General features: G+C 48.2%; 1 protein-coding gene across 3 annotated transcripts in view; it reads left to right on the forward strand.

Moving 5' to 3' along the window:
• Positions 1-16291, forward strand: part of FBXW11 (F-box and WD repeat domain containing 11) — a 59105-nt gene extending 42814 nt beyond the window's left edge. For 2 of the 3 annotated variants that reach the window (XM_017738164.1, XM_008636750.2), the window contains 8 exons: positions 4968-5105; positions 5663-5781; positions 6307-6556; positions 7624-7742; positions 8265-8375; positions 8908-8986; positions 10416-10604; positions 13960-14799. In XM_017738164.1, the coding sequence (XP_017593653.1) occupies positions 4968-5105; positions 5663-5781; positions 6307-6556; positions 7624-7742; positions 8265-8375; positions 8908-8986; positions 10416-10577 (978 nt within the window). In that variant the 3' untranslated portion in view covers positions 10578-10604; positions 13960-14799. Of the gene's footprint in view, positions 1-4967; positions 5106-5662; positions 5782-6306; positions 6557-7623; positions 7743-8264; positions 8376-8907; positions 8987-10415; positions 10605-13959 lie in introns of all 3 variants that reach the window. The other variant, XM_017738163.1, reaches the window with a different exon arrangement.
• The last annotated feature ends 929 nt before the right edge of the window (positions 16292-17220 follow it).

Below are 17220 nucleotides of genomic sequence, written 5' to 3' on the forward strand. Positions count from 1 at the left end.
AGGTCTGTATGCATTGATGTTGCACCTGTAACATAAAAGCTTGACATTTTAGTCTTAAGTGTGGTGGAAATCAGTGGAAATGAAGATCTTCTGAGAGAAAACCAGGCAGAGCCATCAGGGTGTGTTACTGTGATCATGGCAGTTGCAGGGATGGAAAAGATGCTGCCCTGGAATCCCTTTGGGCTCCTCTGCTTTGAGGCTGTGTTTGCAGAGGGGCTTGGTGCCCAGGACAGACCTTTCAGGGAAGAGCAGCTTGGTCCTTCTGCATCCTCCTGTTCCAGGACTCCTCAGTGGGAGTTGAGTGGATTCTTTACTCGTTACCTGGGCAAGCAGAACAGCTCATGTCAGCTCAGGCTGGCCAGCACAGCCTCCAGAGACAGAAGCACAGGGATGAGGTGCAGCTGCGCTTGGGGTCATCCCTGTCTCTCATGCCCTTCCTCAGTGGTGTGTTGTGCCTCCCTCAGCACACCAGGCATTCCCAGCACCCTGGGCAGTGAGACAGTCCCAGTGCTGTTGACAGTCCCTGAGTGACTGTTCTTTGGGTGTGAGAGTGCAGTTCATGTTGCCTTTTTTATCTGGTTCGCCTAAGGTGTCTAACAGCATTTTGACACTTGGAGAACCCAACTGCCTTTTCCTCAGGCTTGGTTCCACGGTCAGTATTACGCTGTCAGCTTTCTCCCAGAGTCAATTCTATATCCTTGCTTGTCAGTGGGCTTTGATGCAGTTTCTCCAAGCCTGCTCTTCCTCTGTAAGGCATCAGCATATTCCACTGCCCAGACTGATCTCACTCAGCACAGCAAGGTCGATCTGTGCTTTTAAAATGGGGCTTTAGAAGAGGATCAGCAAAGCTGCAGCAAGGGACAGAGCACAGGGATGGTTGTACCTGGTGGCCTTTGGGCAGCTCCGTACTTAGAGCATCAGTCCCATGCAGAGAGGGGTCACACTCCTCAGTTTGTATTGTCACATCTGGATCTTACCTAAGCAGCTGCAAACATCAGGAACTTTTGGTCTTGAATTCTGCTGAGAAACTTGCTAGGAAAAGCTTCCGTTTCCTTTTGGTCTAGAGTAGTTTGGATTTCTGGACTTCGCTGTTTATGCTTTGCTGAGTCCAGCCAGAAAGCCACTTCTCTGCAGAGTCCTGGGGAGCAGCCCGAGCCCTCGAGGAAATTAACATCTCACAGCCTTTCTTCTTCAGGCTGATGCAGACACTATGAAAACTCTTTGCCCCTCACTGTCTCTCAGCAGTTTGGAGCCCCAGCAGTGAATTCCAGAGTCAAGCCAGGATCTGGGGAATCCTTCTTCAAGAGCTTGATGCTGCTTTTTCATCCGAATAGACTTCAGAGTGTCCAAGAGAGCAAAGACCTCGAGGGTGCAGAGAACCTCGTGCCATGGCCAATCTGTCATTTTGTCTTTGCTTATCAAACCCTCTTAACTTCATCATGAATTAATTATTAAGCCCTCTCTACCCTGGTGACACAAGTTCATTTATTTGTGCCTTCCCTCTGCCACAGTCAGGAGGGATTTTCCTTTTTCCCTTTGAAGAAAGCATGAGAAGAACAAAGGGTTGGATTTTCATGGCCTAATGCGTCAGGAGAAATCCCTACATACGTAACAAATGTTGATGTTCCTTTTGCTTTTCCCTGCCCCCCTTGTCCTGTAGGAGAATTGTGTATTCAGAGGGAACAGAAACCCCTTGGTTTATGGGATTATGATAAACCCACTTACTCTGCAATAACATTCACAAGGATAAAAATGCAATTGTTAGCCAAGGAGCTGAACATAGTGTACATTATCCAATGGGAAAAAAACCCCCTGTTCCTAGTAGATTATCCTTAACACTTCCAATGTATAGTTAGTGTTCCAGCTGTTAATCCAGATGAATTGCATTTTTTTCACTGTGCATCTTTGCACCAGTGAATGTATTCTGGCATGGTCAAGGCTTGGCTATACCTCTACATCTTGGACTATTTTCTATTTGTACTTTTCTCATGAAATGCTTTCTTTTCCTTCAGTCCATTTGTGCACCACTTCAGCTGCCAAATGGCTCTCCTGCTGTGGCAAATGCTTTGGCAAATGCTCGGTATTTATCCCTTATATGTCCAGATTTTGTTGGTTGTGCAGCATTTGTGAGCTCCTCGCTGCTGTTGCTCCGGTGAGCTTTTAGGAGAGAAACTGGGGGTGTGAACTCGGGAGACTGTTCTACTTTTAACTGGGAAACCTGAGTTCAGAGGCAGAGGAGACTTTTGAAGGGATCTGTAGAAAATGCAGTAGTGGGTGTTGGATATATTGGTGTTGGTGTGGAACCACAGATACGCAAATAAACTGTGGGATTCTTCAGCCCTCACCCCCTGGTGCTTTAAGGGTCCATAAGCACAGTGATCTCACCCCTCATACCTGCTGTCCTCCCTGCTCGGTGTATCCAGTTAGGATATCTCCTGGCAGGAGGGTGCAGATGAAGACTTTCTCTCACTGCACCATGGAGCAACAACCAGAAATGCCCTACAGCAGAAGCTTTTGTGTGGTTGCCAGTTCTGCATTAACCATGTTCCTCTCAGAGGGTCCTCCAGTTGCCCACCCACTCAGTCTGTTCAGTCATCTCAAATGTTATTTCTCTGGATGTGCACATCTGGTTTCACTCTGCTGCCCAGGGAAGTGCTGCTGTACATTCTGTGTGTCGTGGCTGCTTTCCCAGCATCCCAGGAATTAAGGCAGCGTGAGGGGATTTTACAAGTTCTCCAAAAACAGGCACTGTTTTCCCACAGTAGCCACAGCACATAATGGCTACATGGAATGACATCTACTCACAGAAGTGAAGTGTGCACCTGTATGTGACTTACTGCCCTCACAGAGATACACACGAGACTTGAGTTGCCTTTATCTGAAGCCAGCATTTTCTTGTGGGGAGCAGCTGAAGTAGCTTCCTATAGTGAACCTGTGAGAATTGAGCCAGCTCGTGTCCCGAGTGCCTGGTGAGCACACTTCCGCTGCGGGCTGCTCTGTGTGGGAAGCTGTGACCAGCAGCATTTGTGATTTGTGGGGTTCCCAAGGTGTTCTGGAGCTGTTGGGAGTGGCTGTCGCAGGAAGCTCAAGTGTGGAAGTGCTCCCGGGGAGTTTGAGCACTCCCGGCTCCTCTGGCACATGCATGGTGCAACTGCTTAGTGCAGAGCTGTCCAAGAACAGGGCTTTGGGGAAGCTCTCCCTTAAGACTGTTCAGAACATAAATAGTTTCTAAAACTATTGAAATTGGCCAACTGGGATCTTTGATGCTTTATCTCCTCTGTCTCCAGTGTTACTGTTGCACATTTAAATCTGCTGCCTTCAGATCTGTAATTATACTGGCTCCTGCTGTTAATGCCTGCAGTCCTCTCCTGTTTCTGAGGGTCAGAGCAGTTGATGAGCTGCAGTCCTGCTCTCCTAGCCCAGATGAGATAAAGCTTGGGAATTGCCTGTCCTTCCCCCTCCAAGCCTGCATTCCATGCTGAGCAAGGAAGGTGATGAGCTGGGCTGTTCCCTCCAAGGCTGACCCAGAGCAGTGTCAGGTTTGAGCCCAGGTCCCAGTGTGACGATCAGCAGGGCACTGGCTGGCCGGGACAGCTTATCCCAAACCGACGCCCTCACTGTCCTGATTCCATTGGCTTCCCCACCAGATTGGAAGGGAATGAGAGGGGATGAGTGACCTGTCAGCTGCTCCTCTAGAAGGATCTCTTAGCATTTATGATTTAGACGAATTCCTGGGGCGCATCAGGTTTGTATTAGGACTGGGTATAATTCTCTCCAAATTTCATAATGGGAGACAATTGAAGGAGCACACATATGGAAAACAAAGTGGAAAGACAGTTTTCCCTTGAAGCAGACATGTTTTCCTAGAATTGGGATGTCACAGTCACACTCCACTTCTGTCTTTACTGAGGGTTCAGTCAATTTTAGTCTTGGAGGAGCTGCAGAGGTGCCTGCTACTGCTTTGGAAGTTAGGATTATGTAATAAATATGCTTTTCCAAGCAAATTGACAGTCTGTCAGCTTCTGCCCAGGTTTCCATGCAGTGTTTGGGAAGAATCTCAGGGAAACAGCTAAACAGATGGCCTGTTCTGGTGCCTGTACTGGAAGGTGAAAGCATCCCAGCCTGCCCAGGTGCTGCAGGTGTTGGCCTGGGGTTCTGGGCACAGATTCTCTTATGGTTGAGTTAGGATCTTCCTGTCCAAACCCCTATATTTCTTTGAACCCAGCATCGGTTTTCCAACAAGGAATAAAGCTGATTAAGACCTGAAAATCATGCTGGTTCTGCTGTGAAATAGTTTGCAGCTTTTTAAGGCACGTCAGGTCTCTTTCCTTAAAAATATCTCTCAGAATCAAAATGTTGAGAATTACCCTTCCACAGATTTTAACTGGGGGGAGGAAAGCAGGTTTGGGTTATTTGAAACCTTATAGTTCCTGTGAGCTTTATTTTTATCGAGGTTTTGGGTACTTTCAGGAGGGTTTCATCTGTCAAACCCCTTTCCAAGGGGTTCCTACAATTTATGGGTGATATGGCTGGGTAGGGGAAGGGAAGGCCCAGGAAATCCCTTCACCCACGTGTTGGACTCAGCAGTTCTGTAATGTTGGTCACTCAGGTGAGGCTGGATATGTGGGCTCCTGGTTTCATCTTTGCTGCTTTTGTTGGTTGGTCGCATAAATATGGGAGGAACCAAAGGGTTCTGGAATGTATCTCTGTAATGGCTCCTTGGGAAATTCTCATTAGGGTTGGTTGACCATGATTTCCTCCATAAACACAGCCTTTGTCATGACAAATTACACAAGTGCTAATTCTAATTCATTGTGGTTTGTGTGTATTTATTGGGAGCAGGAGAAGATATTTGTTGTATATCCTTCAAATTCAAGGATGGTGTGTGCAAAAGTGGGAAGCTGGTGGGGTGTGGGACAGTCCTGCTCCAGCCTCAGGCCCAACTCCTGTTTTTGCCCTCTGGTCAGACTATAGAATCCAACTGGAGGTGTGGGAGGCACAACTTGCAAAGGATCCAGTGCCGCTCCGAGAACAGCAAAGGGGTCTACTGTTTACAGTATGATGATGAGAAGATCATCAGTGGCCTACGAGATAACTCCATTAAGGTGAGCACTTCTCTTTGTCCTTTCCCTGCAGCTGAGTGGGCTCTGCCCTGGGGAGCTGCCTGTGCTTCCTTGGTGTCTCTTGATGGGACCCTGTGTGTGTGTGTGTGGTTGGTGAGGGTGGGATGTCTGAGCCTGGCAAAGTCTCACCTGCACTGTGCTCTGGAAGCTTGGGGCACTGCCAGGGATCCCTTCCACTGACTGCAAAGATGTGCCTTGAAATCAGTGTTCCCACAGGAGGGGGGAGGTCTCTGTGCTGCTGTCTCTGGCTGTGGCTGTTTGATTGCCAGGAGTTTGCTTCCATGCTCATCCTCCCTGGCACTCCTTTGGCCAGACAGGATTTGATCTCCTCATGAGGGCTGGTTATTTTACTGTTCTCTCAAAAACTTACATCAAAACTTCCTTAAGCTAAAGGGAAGGACAAGGCCCACTGATGGGACAGACTCACGACTCATGGAAGTCCCTGGTTTTCCTCCCTTCTTTGTAGCTGTGACGATGTTCAAGTCTTGGATCCATGTTCTTGATGTTGCTAAACCATTTACCCTTCTTGTTTCTAACAGATTTGGGACAAAACAAGCTTGGAATGTTTGAAAGTATTAACGGGACATACTGGCTCAGTTCTTTGTCTGCAATATGATGAAAGAGTTATTGTAACTGGATCTTCAGATTCTACAGTGAGGTGAATGTTCTTGCACAGAAATAATTTGAATATCAGGGCTGGGAATATTTTCAATAATCTCTAAATATCAGAAAACATCCCTAAGATAAAGGTGATATTTGTATTCCAGAAGCAAGATATTCATATTTGGCAAAGCATCATATTAAATAAATTTTATTTCCAAGTCTATTTTGTTCTTTTAGCATTAGGAATTTTGAAGGAATATGACCTAAGGGATTCAAGGCATATCCTGAAGTTTTGGAGTGGCTGATGGCCAACTATACAATAATTTATTTAGTTAGGGTTTCCCTCTGACATCTTGTAGTTGTGACTGTTACTGAGAGGGTGTTCAGTACCCAGGAGCACTGCCTGACTGCAGTTCTGCTGGCACTGAGGACACTTCCAGCACCATCTTCCTGCCTTCCCCAAGCCCTGCCAGGGCTTAGCCAGCCAGAGCTCTCCCTTAGAGACCAGAGCAGGCTTGTGCATGTTCATACCCTGCAGAGCCATCAGCTTCCCTCGGGATAACGCTGTTCTCTCCCGCAGAGTCTGGGATGTAAATACAGGTGAAGTTCTGAACACGCTGATCCACCACAACGAGGCTGTGCTCCATTTGAGGTTCAGCAATGGGCTGATGGTGACGTGCTCCAAGGACAGGTCCATCGCCGTGTGGGACATGGCCTCCCCCACGGACATCACCCTGCGCCGCGTCCTGGTGGGACACCGGGCTGCGGTCAACGTGGTGGACTTCGATGACAAGTACATCGTGTCAGCCTCGGGGGACAGGACCATCAAGGCAAGTGGCACAGCTCTGCTCCAGGGCCGTGTGGCTCCCAAGGAAAGACTTGGAGCAGCTGAGGGGTTCAGGAGCAGTTCTGGTGTCTCTCAGTGAGCAGCGTCCTCTCGCTGGCTGCTGGTGACTTTGGGCACACAGCTGCACTGGAATATTTTCATGGCTTCTGTTGTACAGCTGCAGAAAAGCAAAGCCCATTTGCTGTTTGAACTCTTAGTCTGGAGATCAGTTGCTCTGTTAAATGTGGCACATCCTGTGCCTTTTTGCAGTGGTATTTTTAATTTCACTTGGCAGTTCTGTCCAGACGTGAAATTCCTCAGCAGTGCCTTTCCTCACCACGCCTTCCCAGCAGCTCAGCCAGGCTGTGCCATGTCTGAAGGATTCAGAGGCTGGATTTGAAGGCTGTTACATACCAGAAGATTTGAGTTACCCAGAGTGCACTAATATAACAAAGGCATTTCCACCCTGCCCTCTGTGAACCAGAGCTGCCTTAGCCTGGGCCAAGAGGTTCTTGGCAGTTCCATGTCCAAATCTCTGCCAGAGATCCTGCTGCACTCTGTGTTGGAAAATGAGCCACTTGATATTCTGCATTACGACTTCAATTACAGTTCATTAAAAATGGGCAAAGTTGATTGAATCCTTTAATGTTAAGACCAAGCTTAAAGGCCACGTTCGGACCTTCTCTTACTAAAAGCTTCCTAGTAATTTCTTTGGTAAAAAACGTGAGAGTTTTGCATTCGATAACTCCATTCTTAAAAACGATTCTTAACTTACCAAGTGTAATCAAATTTTTGAAATCGTTTGGAGCAGTCTCTGCCACCTGAAAATATTTTATATACAGCCCCCAGCTCTTCTCGGTGCCACAGCAGTGCCTGTGGCTCTGTCACTGCTGGGTCCCCACTGGGGCCCAGGCCCTGCTCTTTGCTTCTAAAGATGCTCTGTGGGTTTTCACTGCTCTGTCCAGCAGAGCTCAGCCTCACGCCTTTCTGTCTGTGAATTCATAGTGGCTTCTCCTGCACTGCAGAAGCCTTGTTTGGTGCAGCTCTCAGGGGTTTGTCCCGTGTCCCCAGGTGTGGAGCACCAGCACGTGCGAGTTTGTGCGGACCCTGAACGGGCACAAGCGCGGCATCGCCTGCCTGCAGTACCGGGACCGGCTCGTGGTCAGTGGCTCCTCGGACAACACCATCAGGTGGGTGCCACGAGCTGCTGGCCCTGTGTAACGGGGGCCTTCTCACCTGAGAACACGATTTCCCTGCACTTGGATGCTGGCAAAACTTCCTTGGCGTGGCTTGCCATTGGAGCAGATGGTTTAGGAATGGGGCTCACCTCAGTGTGGGAGTAAACATTTCACTACCCCGTGAAAGAGTGGGACACTCAGGTTTCAAAGTGAACAAAGCCTCTTATCTGCTGCTCTATCACCGTGTCTTCTGCTGGGAGAGATGGGGAAGACATTGATCTCTGGCTTTCTTATTTTCTGAACTTCTAATCAGTGGTTTACAGAGAATAGAAAAAACTTGTTAGAATTTCCCAGAATAATGCTGAGCTTTACTTGCATGTGCTTTTGAATGTTTGCGTTAATTTTGGTACATGTACTGCAGCTGCTCTGAATGACACACCTTTTTAAGCAAATTACATACCTCCCACAGCAAGCCAGGCAGGAGATGCTTAACCCTGGGTGTGGGAATCAGCCTTTCTCCTGTGTTCTCCCCAGGCTCTGGGACATTGAATGTGGTGCCTGTTTAAGAGTATTAGAAGGCCACGAAGAGCTGGTTCGGTGCATCAGGTTCGACAACAAGAGGATTGTTAGTGGAGCCTACGATGGGTAGGTTTGAAAGCAGTTCTGAAAAGTTCTGCTTTTCTCTTGCGGGGCTCTCAGGAGTCTTCAGACCATTTCTGTGGGGCTGAGGGCAGGACCCCCTTCCATGAGCACCTCTGGCTTGCTCAGTGTCTGCAGTGCATTGTGAATTCATGGCAGTTACATCCACATCCAGATTCTCCATTTCTTCCTCTGCCTGGAGAGTTAGTGAAAACAATTGTGGAACTGCGTTTGTCTGTAGCCTTTTATTTGGGGTCAGTGTCTGCCTGGGGTTGGTGGGCCCAGCTTCATTCCCACATTCCAGAGGGGTTTGTGTGTGCTTTGTCAGGTTGTCTGTCGCAGCCATCACAGAGCCATCACTGGAATGGCTGCTGCAAAGAAACACAAAACTACCTGGCTTTTACAAGCTTGAGCATTAGTATTTCTCACAATATGCTTGATCCTGGGGAACTAGCTATAGGGAAAACCTGGCAAGCTTTCCAGGGCTTTGGATGTTTTTTTCTATGCTTTCATAATGATTTTCTTATCTTACTTTCAGCAAAATTAAAGTTTGGGACTTGCAAGCTGCTCTTGATCCTCGTGCTCCAGCAAGTACATTATGCTTGCGTACGTTAGTGGTAAGTAAAAGTTAATTAATTGGGGGTTGTCTGGGGTGTTTAGTGCATTATTGTGGGATAGGTGGGAATGCCAGGATGGTTTATGAAGTCCATAGTGCTTAAGAATGAAGAAAACTGTATTGTCATATCCTGAATGAGTTGCATCTGACCTTAAATGAAAGATCAAATTTTTCTGGTTTGAGATTCTCAAATACTCTTAAAAGAAAAAGAAATCATCATGATACTTTATCAAATCACTCTGGGTATTGGTGTGTTTCCCTAGCATCTCTGTAGGGCTGGTTTTAAATTTCCTCTTATTAAAAAGGGGGCAAGAATATTGTGAGCCTTTCCCAAAGTTTTCTGGTAACCTTCACTTTGGAAGGAAGAGCTGGGAAGGGGGAGGAGGGGAGGCTGAGTCCAGCAGATTGCCACAGGAGCTCTCAGCCCTTCAGAGGACTGTCATTTAAGGCTTAAGTTGCTTAAGTTATATTTTTCTTTGTAATGAGGGGTTTGGCTTGTGACAGCAGACTTAATTAAAAATAGATGGGGGAAAGAATTCCTTGTTCTTTTCACCCAAATGTGTGTGGAATTTTACTTCAGGAGTCAGTTTGACAAGCCTGTAGCAACTCAGAGTCCTTGACTGTAGGTAATGCATGTGCTTGGTCTTTCCAACACCTGGGGAAGTGCTTATGTGGCTGGAAATGCTTCTCCTTTTTCTTTCTCTTCACTTGTCTTGATATAGAGATAAGATTTAACTATTCTTCTGTTTAGTTTCAGTGAAAAAGTTGTTTCTGTATTCTGTGGGTATCCTGTAGCTCAGGTTGGAGTTTGGGATCGCTCTGCCAGCTTGGGTTAGTTCTCCAATACAGGCAGAGTCCTCACTTTAAATTTAATGAGAATGGGTAAGCAGGACTAAGGGGAGAGCCTTTTCTGGGCTTCTTGGTGCCACTTTGAGATCTGTTGGAAGAGCTGCTGGAGCATGTACTCCCCTTCTTACGGCAGCATTTGAACTCCTGGCTGGTGTGTGAGCCCTGAGGATCCTCTCAGCAGGGTGGAGCTGTGATGTGCTCTTTTGGGGCTGCACAAAAGCAGAATCCAGCAGAGAATTCTGCAGGAGAAGGAGCCCTGGCAGAGCATCAGTGCCAGCCAGGGGCAGAAATTGCTGCTCCTTGGTGGATGGGCAGCTTCTGTCTGGAACAATCTCAGCCTGTGGCTGGGCTGGCCCCACCAAGGGAGGCTCAGGGTACAGCACTGGATTTGAGAGCCGTGTGTTTTCTGTGAAGAATTCTCATACAAAAGCAGCTTTCCTTAAATGTGTGTGTAATTATGAAGGTTTTTTAGTCAGCACAGCAGAGTTTGAACACACTTTGTGTGTCCAGATAGCTGTGTGATACCAGTGCTCTGCAGTGTTTCCCTCTTGCCTTGCTGACTGCTTGCCTCTTGCCCACAGGAACATTCAGGACGTGTCTTTAGGCTCCAGTTTGATGAATTTCAGATCATTAGTAGTTCCCATGATGATACAATTCTGATTTGGGATTTCTTAAATGTGCCACCGAGTGCCCAGAACGAGACCCGCTCTCCATCTAGAACATACACCTACATCTCCAGATAACAGTCTGCACTTTACTGCCCTCAGAAGGTAAGGCTCCCTCGTTTGTTGGATCTGGGAAATGTCTGAAATGTTCCCTCTGCCTGCAGCTTGGCTTAGTTAAACAAGCTGAGGTTCTCCTTAAGAAAATAAAACCTTTTTATGCCACTCCTTTCCCTATCTAGTCTTTGTGTGGTCATGCTCCAGCATGTCCTGTTGGCTTACCCCCTTCTGTAATCCCTCCTGGTTATAACTGGGTGTTCAGGCATGTTAAGAGAGCTGTCATGTATTCACAGCATTCCTGGGAATCGAGGAGGCTTGGTGTATGGCACAGGCATTCCAGCTGTGCCATGAAATTGGAGCTGTTTGGAGCTCTCCGTGTACGTGCTGGCTGTGGGGAGCTGTGGAAGAAGCAGTGCAGGGCCTCTGCAGGGATCTGAGCCTTGGGCAGCAGCAGCTCCCTGAGAAGCACAAGTGGCAGGGGAAGCTCAGAGCTGAATGAAGCAGAGCCCAGGAACTCGCTGTAGTTGGGTTCCCTGTCCCAGTCACTGCTCAGAGCCCTTTGTTGTGGGAGTGTGGATTCTTTTCCTCTCTATTGCTGCCAACAATTGCACTTCAAAATACACCTGTGAGTGCTGGGACTCAGAAACACAGGCACTGCCCTTCCAAAGCACAGCAGGCTCTGCCAGTGCTTCCAAGGAACTGGAGACACCACAACAAGAGGAGCTGGGAGTGACATGGCCCCAACAGGAAGGATTTATTTTATTTGAAGTAGATAATGAATACTTTGCTTAAACATGGTGTGGAAAGCCTTCCTGTAAGAAGGGATTCTCATTATCTCTCTGGGTACATTTGTCCCTGCTGTGGCAATATGCTCCTCAGGTTTTTGCACTCCTGCAGGATCTCTGCATCTGGCTAGGAAATCCCTTCCCCTGTGCAGACACACTTTGAGGTGCTCCTGCTTAAAGAAGAGTTTTCTTTCACCTCAGGAAGTGTTGGCTGCCTTCCCTGCTACTGAACTCCTTTTAAAAACGCCAGGGCAGTGCCCTCTCTGGATCTGACACTTGAATCTGTTGGCATACAGCTTTGCAGGGAGGCTCTGAGCCAGCAGTTGGCCATTGCCGGGCTGAGCTGCCTCTCAGCATTCCTGTAATCAGGCCCTGGAATAAGGAAGAACTGATGCTGTGAACATGAGCCATGTGCAGAATCCCACTTAAACCTTCCCCTCACAGCAGGTTTTAAGAGCACTGCTGCAGGGGTGGCTTAGTGAAACTCGGGGACTGGCTCATCCTTCCTGGGGCGGGACAGGGACAGCTGGGAAGGCTGAACTGCTGAGGATGCTGGTACAGGGTGGGAGTGGCTAAAAACAACTCCATAGGACATAATTCCTAAACTCCCCAAGGAGCCAGGGCCTCCAGCACTGCCTGCCTTGTGTGTTTGATCCCAGAGGATGTAAATGCATCCGTGTGGAAAGCTGGATGCTGTCACTGACACATCCCCAGGGACTGTGTCCTGCTCCTGGCATTGGCTTTGTGCCACTGGATCCAGACCTAAGTGAGCTGCTGCTGTGGGGCCTCCAAGGCTTGTTGAACCTGAATGATTTTCCCTCTCAATGGAAAACTTGTTTTCCTCCTTTCTGTGAGTAATTCTATTTTTTATTTTTCTTGCCTTTTCAGGCAGGTAGAACAGGCTGCATTTTGTCAACAGTCTCCATCTACCTTCCAGTCCTGCATCAGTGCTTGGTTCTGTTGACTAAAATGATAATTTGAGATGGACAAATTCTGTTTTTAAATTACAGATTGGGCAGGCTTCTTTTATTAGTTTTGATTCATATAAAAGCCACACAGTGTGTTTTAAGGGCAAAAGAGACACAGAATCATACACTGTCCTGAGCTGGAAGGGACCCACAAGGATCATCCCTCCAGCTCCTGGGCCTGCACAGACACCCCAGCAACCCCACCCTGTGCACCCCTGGCAGCTCTGGCAGCCTCGGGGCCGTGCCCATTCCCTGGGGAGCCTGGGCAGTGCCCGGCACCCTCTGGGGAAGAACCTTTCCCTGCTCTCCAGCCTGAGCCTGCCCTGGCCCAGCTCCAGCCGCTCCCTCAGGTCAAGAACTCGGCACCTTGCTGGTGCCTCACGTGGCCCTCCCGGCTCTGTCTTTGGGATTTGCCAGGACAGTGTGAGAAGCCTTTGGCAGGGGGTTCTGCTGCTCACATCCTGCACACTTGGCACTTCTGCACAGCTCAGTCTGCCTGGCCCGGGAGGCACAGCTGGGACCATGCAGCCCCTCATCCTGGGAGCTGTTGGTGTTGGTAATGACATTCCCTGAACAGCTATTTCCTCTACTGCAGAGATGCTGTGATGTCACTTTTTGACAGGTTTGTCTGACTTCAGAATCCAAAAACCCTAAATCTATATAAAATTTTGGTCAAACAGCTAGTATTTCATCATGACATTTAATGAAACAGTTTTATAAGCTTTCAAACATCACAGTCTTGTGAATTTTGAAGCAGCCCTGCACACGTTTTTACAGGCTTTGCAATGTGAGGCTCTTCAAAGTGGATCATTTTTGACAGTCCTGGCAGTTGGCTGTGAGAGTTTTATTGCTTTCTGTTGAATTCCTGTTGTTTATTGTAACATGATAAAAATTGTTCCCATATGATAGTCTAATATTCTGGTATTAAGCATTAGCCCTTGGGCTGAGGGAAGGGAAGCTGAGGGGAATTGCCTAAGGATGTTTTAACCTTTCATGGGAATTTCATATCAGAAGAGGGAAGTTCTCCCTAGTCCATAAAGATGGTTTTGGGAAGTGGCAGGTAAAACCAAAGCTCAGATTTAATTACAGTCAGACCTTACACTGCCTCCAAGCTGATAATGGAGCTATCGGGCTGGAAAAGGTCATGGGAGTATCAAAGTATTTGAGGTTTTTGTGTGTTTTCCTAAAAGCTGCTCATGTATTAAAGCAGCTGAACTTGCCTCCTGTGCAGAACTCTTGCTCTGCAGTGTGAGGAATAAAGGACAGTCCCCATGGTCGCTGTTTCAGTGAACAGCACTGGGGTTTGGGGGGCTGAGCTGGAGGGTCCCTGGCTGTGCCCACCAGGGCTGTGCCTCTGCCTCTGTGGAAGGGAACTCTGTGGGTCACTGCCAAGGCCCAGGAGAGCCTGGCTCTTGCTGCTGTGGAGCTTGGAGCACACCCCAGAGCCCCTGGGGGCAGCTCCCCTGCAGGAGGGGCTGCAGTGGGGAGTTCTGGCCAGCAGCCCTCCCTGTGCTGCACGAGTGTCACCTCCTGCACGTGCTCTGCCCTTCCCTCTCAGCCTGGATGCAAAGGCTGCTGTGGGCCTGAGCACCTCTGGGTGCTGTTTGCTCTGTGCCTCCCCTCAGTTCACTTGTCTTTTGTCTTTTTCAGGGTTCCACAGTCTTGAACTACTGGATTTTTGGCTACTACATGCCTGAAGATGATTGACAGCTAAAGTCAGAATTGGTTCTAGATGCTGTGTAGATGCAAAGCAGCACAATTCTATATCTAAATTTCTTAATCTTTCCTGCTCTCAGTGGTCGTCTTTGAATTTGCTACAAATTCACTGACTTGGAGTAGATGAATTTCAGAAGCCTATCCTTCCCTGCTGTGAGAAATCCAAAGCTTCACATGTAAATTGTCCGTAGAAACTGAACTCTGATGGCTTGTTTTTCAGATATAAATCGGAAGTCAAGAAAGGACTTGGCCTAATTTATATTGCTTTGCACTTTTGTCTGACTTTAAAGAAAAAAAAAAAACATTCTCCAATGAAATTTGGGTGCCAAACACATGCCCAGAATGTACAGAGCTTTGCTTTCCAGTCACCACTGTCCTTTAGGCGTTCCCCATGGCAGGTTCAGAGCCCGTTCTGTTCCATAGGTGTACGTTGGACTCTTAGAAATATTTCTGAATTGCTCAGTAATATTTTTGGATTACAGTTTACTTGTTTCTGCACCAATAATTTCTTTTAAATTAAAGATTCCCTGCAATTCAGGCTAGGTTATCTGAGCTAGTTGTATAGCACTGTCTTTTCCTTTGCCCTGTGCTCTGTACTCGCCATCCTGCGCTTCCTGATGTTTGCTGTAGTCCCCCCTCCTTCCCTGTGTGCTTCCCTCATCTCGGATACTGTGTAAGCATGTAGATACCTTGTACATACAGCAGAGCCTCTGGTGCCAGGCTCGGGATGTCCTGACACTTCACACTAACACTCAGCGTGGTGGCACTTGGCAGCAGGACATCCTGATCCCTGGCACTGGTGGTGACATGATTACCTAGACATTGTCTCGCAAAAGGAGGTTTTCAGTATTCATTAGTTGGGTTTGTTTTTGTTTTTTTTGTTTCGTTTTTGTTTTTTTTTTAATGGGAACTACATATTTTAAAATGTAATTTCTAAACTTTTTAAAAATTAAAAACTGTTTAATTTATGTTCTGTATCTTATATTTTTGTGCCGCGGGATTTGCAGCTGTGTGTCTCTAACACCAGTGGGGCCTCGCAGCCCCCGCTGATGTCCTCGGTAGCATTAGAGTGGCTGCTCAGTGGAGAAGAACCATGGGCCAAAGTTCCATTTATTTATGTTTGGTTTGTGACACTTCCTGACGGTGGAGAGGAGCTCCTTCCAGTCACCGCTCTGCTTCCTGTGCCCGTGCTGGGTTCCCGGGAGGATCGGCTGCCGTGTCCTGGCTCCTCCAGGCTTTTGTTAGGGAGCCTCCATAGCTGCTTCTTCAGTTCTCACAGTGTCCCCTTCCCTTTGTGTGGTCACACAACCCCCCTGCTCTGTCCTGAGGTCAGGAGGAGGCGTGGAGCAATGCAAAGTGAGTTTCCCATCGGCACCGGCCCCGTGGCTTTTCTGTCCCCGCCGCCCTGGGCGGGCGCGGCTGGCGCGGGCCGTGCCGCGCTTCCCCGGCTCTGTGTCCGTCCTGTGCTGTTCTGTGCTGGCAGCAGTGTTGGCTCTCTTGGGTTGTTGCCTTTCCCTGCGCGGTGCCGAGGGACAGCGGGGGAGCTCCAGGTGTCACCAGCCCAGCCCCTCCCCAGGGGCACTGCAGGGCTCCCCTCCCGCCCTTCCCGGGGAGCCCAGCTCCCATCCCTGTGTTACTCCAGCTATTTATTCATCGAGATGAGCGAATGTGGTGAAGTCCAGAAGAGTAAACTCGCTCCTGAGCGTCCATGAGGTCACTTTTTGGTAAGCTTGACAGTAGTTCGTGCAAGTGTCTTACTTTACCCTTCTCATCTAATAGCTTTAATATTAAAACTGTTTAAAAAAGAGACATCTGTCGCAGCCCTGAAGAAAAAGGTTCTTTGTTTCTGAAGAGCGGAGTCCTTTTTTTAAAAATGCATGTGTAAGATTTAAATTCCTGTTTTTCCTTGGGAGATAATGATATTTGAACATGCAGTCTAAACTTCTTTGTGCTTTGTGTAACATAGCAGTGGACTTTTGTGATTGGCACCCAAGGAACTCGACTCCTGGGATTCATGGTAGTGATCCTGGCTGCACTCTGGACTTTGTTTTGCTAACCATAATTGAGCAACTGTACATTACTGCGATATTAATGTTTCAAAGCACTGGGATAGTCTAATTCTAACTTGTAATTATGTTTGCCAATTATCTGTTTGGAAAGTTGGTGTATGAACAGCTTCTTGAAACTGTTAAATTGTACAGATATCGTTCATGATCTAAAGCTTTGTACTGTGGAATGTGCTTAATAAAAAAAAGTTTGAACTTAATTTGTCACATGAACGGATGAGTGATGTCACCTCAGCAGAGCTCGGTGTCGGGGTGGGTTAAGGATGGGCTGGAGCAGCCTGGGCTGATGGGAGGGGTCTCTGCCCTTCCAGCCCAGCCCCTGCTCTGACACGGGTGGTGGCAGCTGCTGTTCCACCCTTCCCTTTCTTGGGGCAGACTCTGGGAGGAGCAGTGAGAGCTGGAGCTGAGCTCACTCACCCATCACAGAGGTCTGAACCCCACTGCCTCTGCAGGAACATCACAAGGATCTTCTCTTCCTTTACCAAGGGCGCAGATAGAATTTTTACAGTATTAACCATCTCCTGGCTTTTTGAAGGAATCTCCATGTCTTGAGCAATGCAGTCTTCCAGAGCTTGCTCTGACTCAGGAAAAGCTTTGCCTTGGGCTTTCTTCAGCTGCTGTGCAGTGACTTGTTCAGTTTTTGGGTTTGGTGGGTGTCTGGGAGGCACTGACCTGAGATGGTTTTGGAGGTGTCATAAACTCTGTGCTAAGCAAATGAGCAGTTCTGGCTCAGCACTGGCAAAGCCAGGCCTCAGAATGTCTCCAGTGCAGATGACCTCTTGCTCTCCTTGCCCCACTCCTGATCCTGGGTAGGAGTGTTGGGAGCAGCGTTGCTGCTGCTCAGGCTGAGGCTGCCCTCGGGCAGAGTGAGTCCAGTGCCCTCTGTTTGGTGCCAGCAGTGCTCTGTGGAAGTGCAGCCTGGCAGAGCTCCTCACAGAGGTTCTGAAGGCCTTGCTGGGTATCATTATCCAAATAAGCCACAAAAGCTCTGGGATGGAGCTGCAGTGTAAACCTTGAGGTCAGGCTTTCCATTCCACCTCACCTGGGTGGCCTTTGGGTTCAGTTGTTCTGTGGGTTTCCCCTTGCAGCCTTTAGCAGCTGCCTGTTACCTCCCACCAGAGGACTTCCC

The sequence above is a fragment of the Corvus brachyrhynchos genome, unplaced genomic scaffold, assembly GCF_000691975.1.
Source record: "Corvus brachyrhynchos isolate BGI_N302 unplaced genomic scaffold, ASM69197v1 scaffold616, whole genome shotgun sequence".
NCBI lineage: Eukaryota > Metazoa > Chordata > Aves > Passeriformes > Corvidae > Corvus > Corvus brachyrhynchos.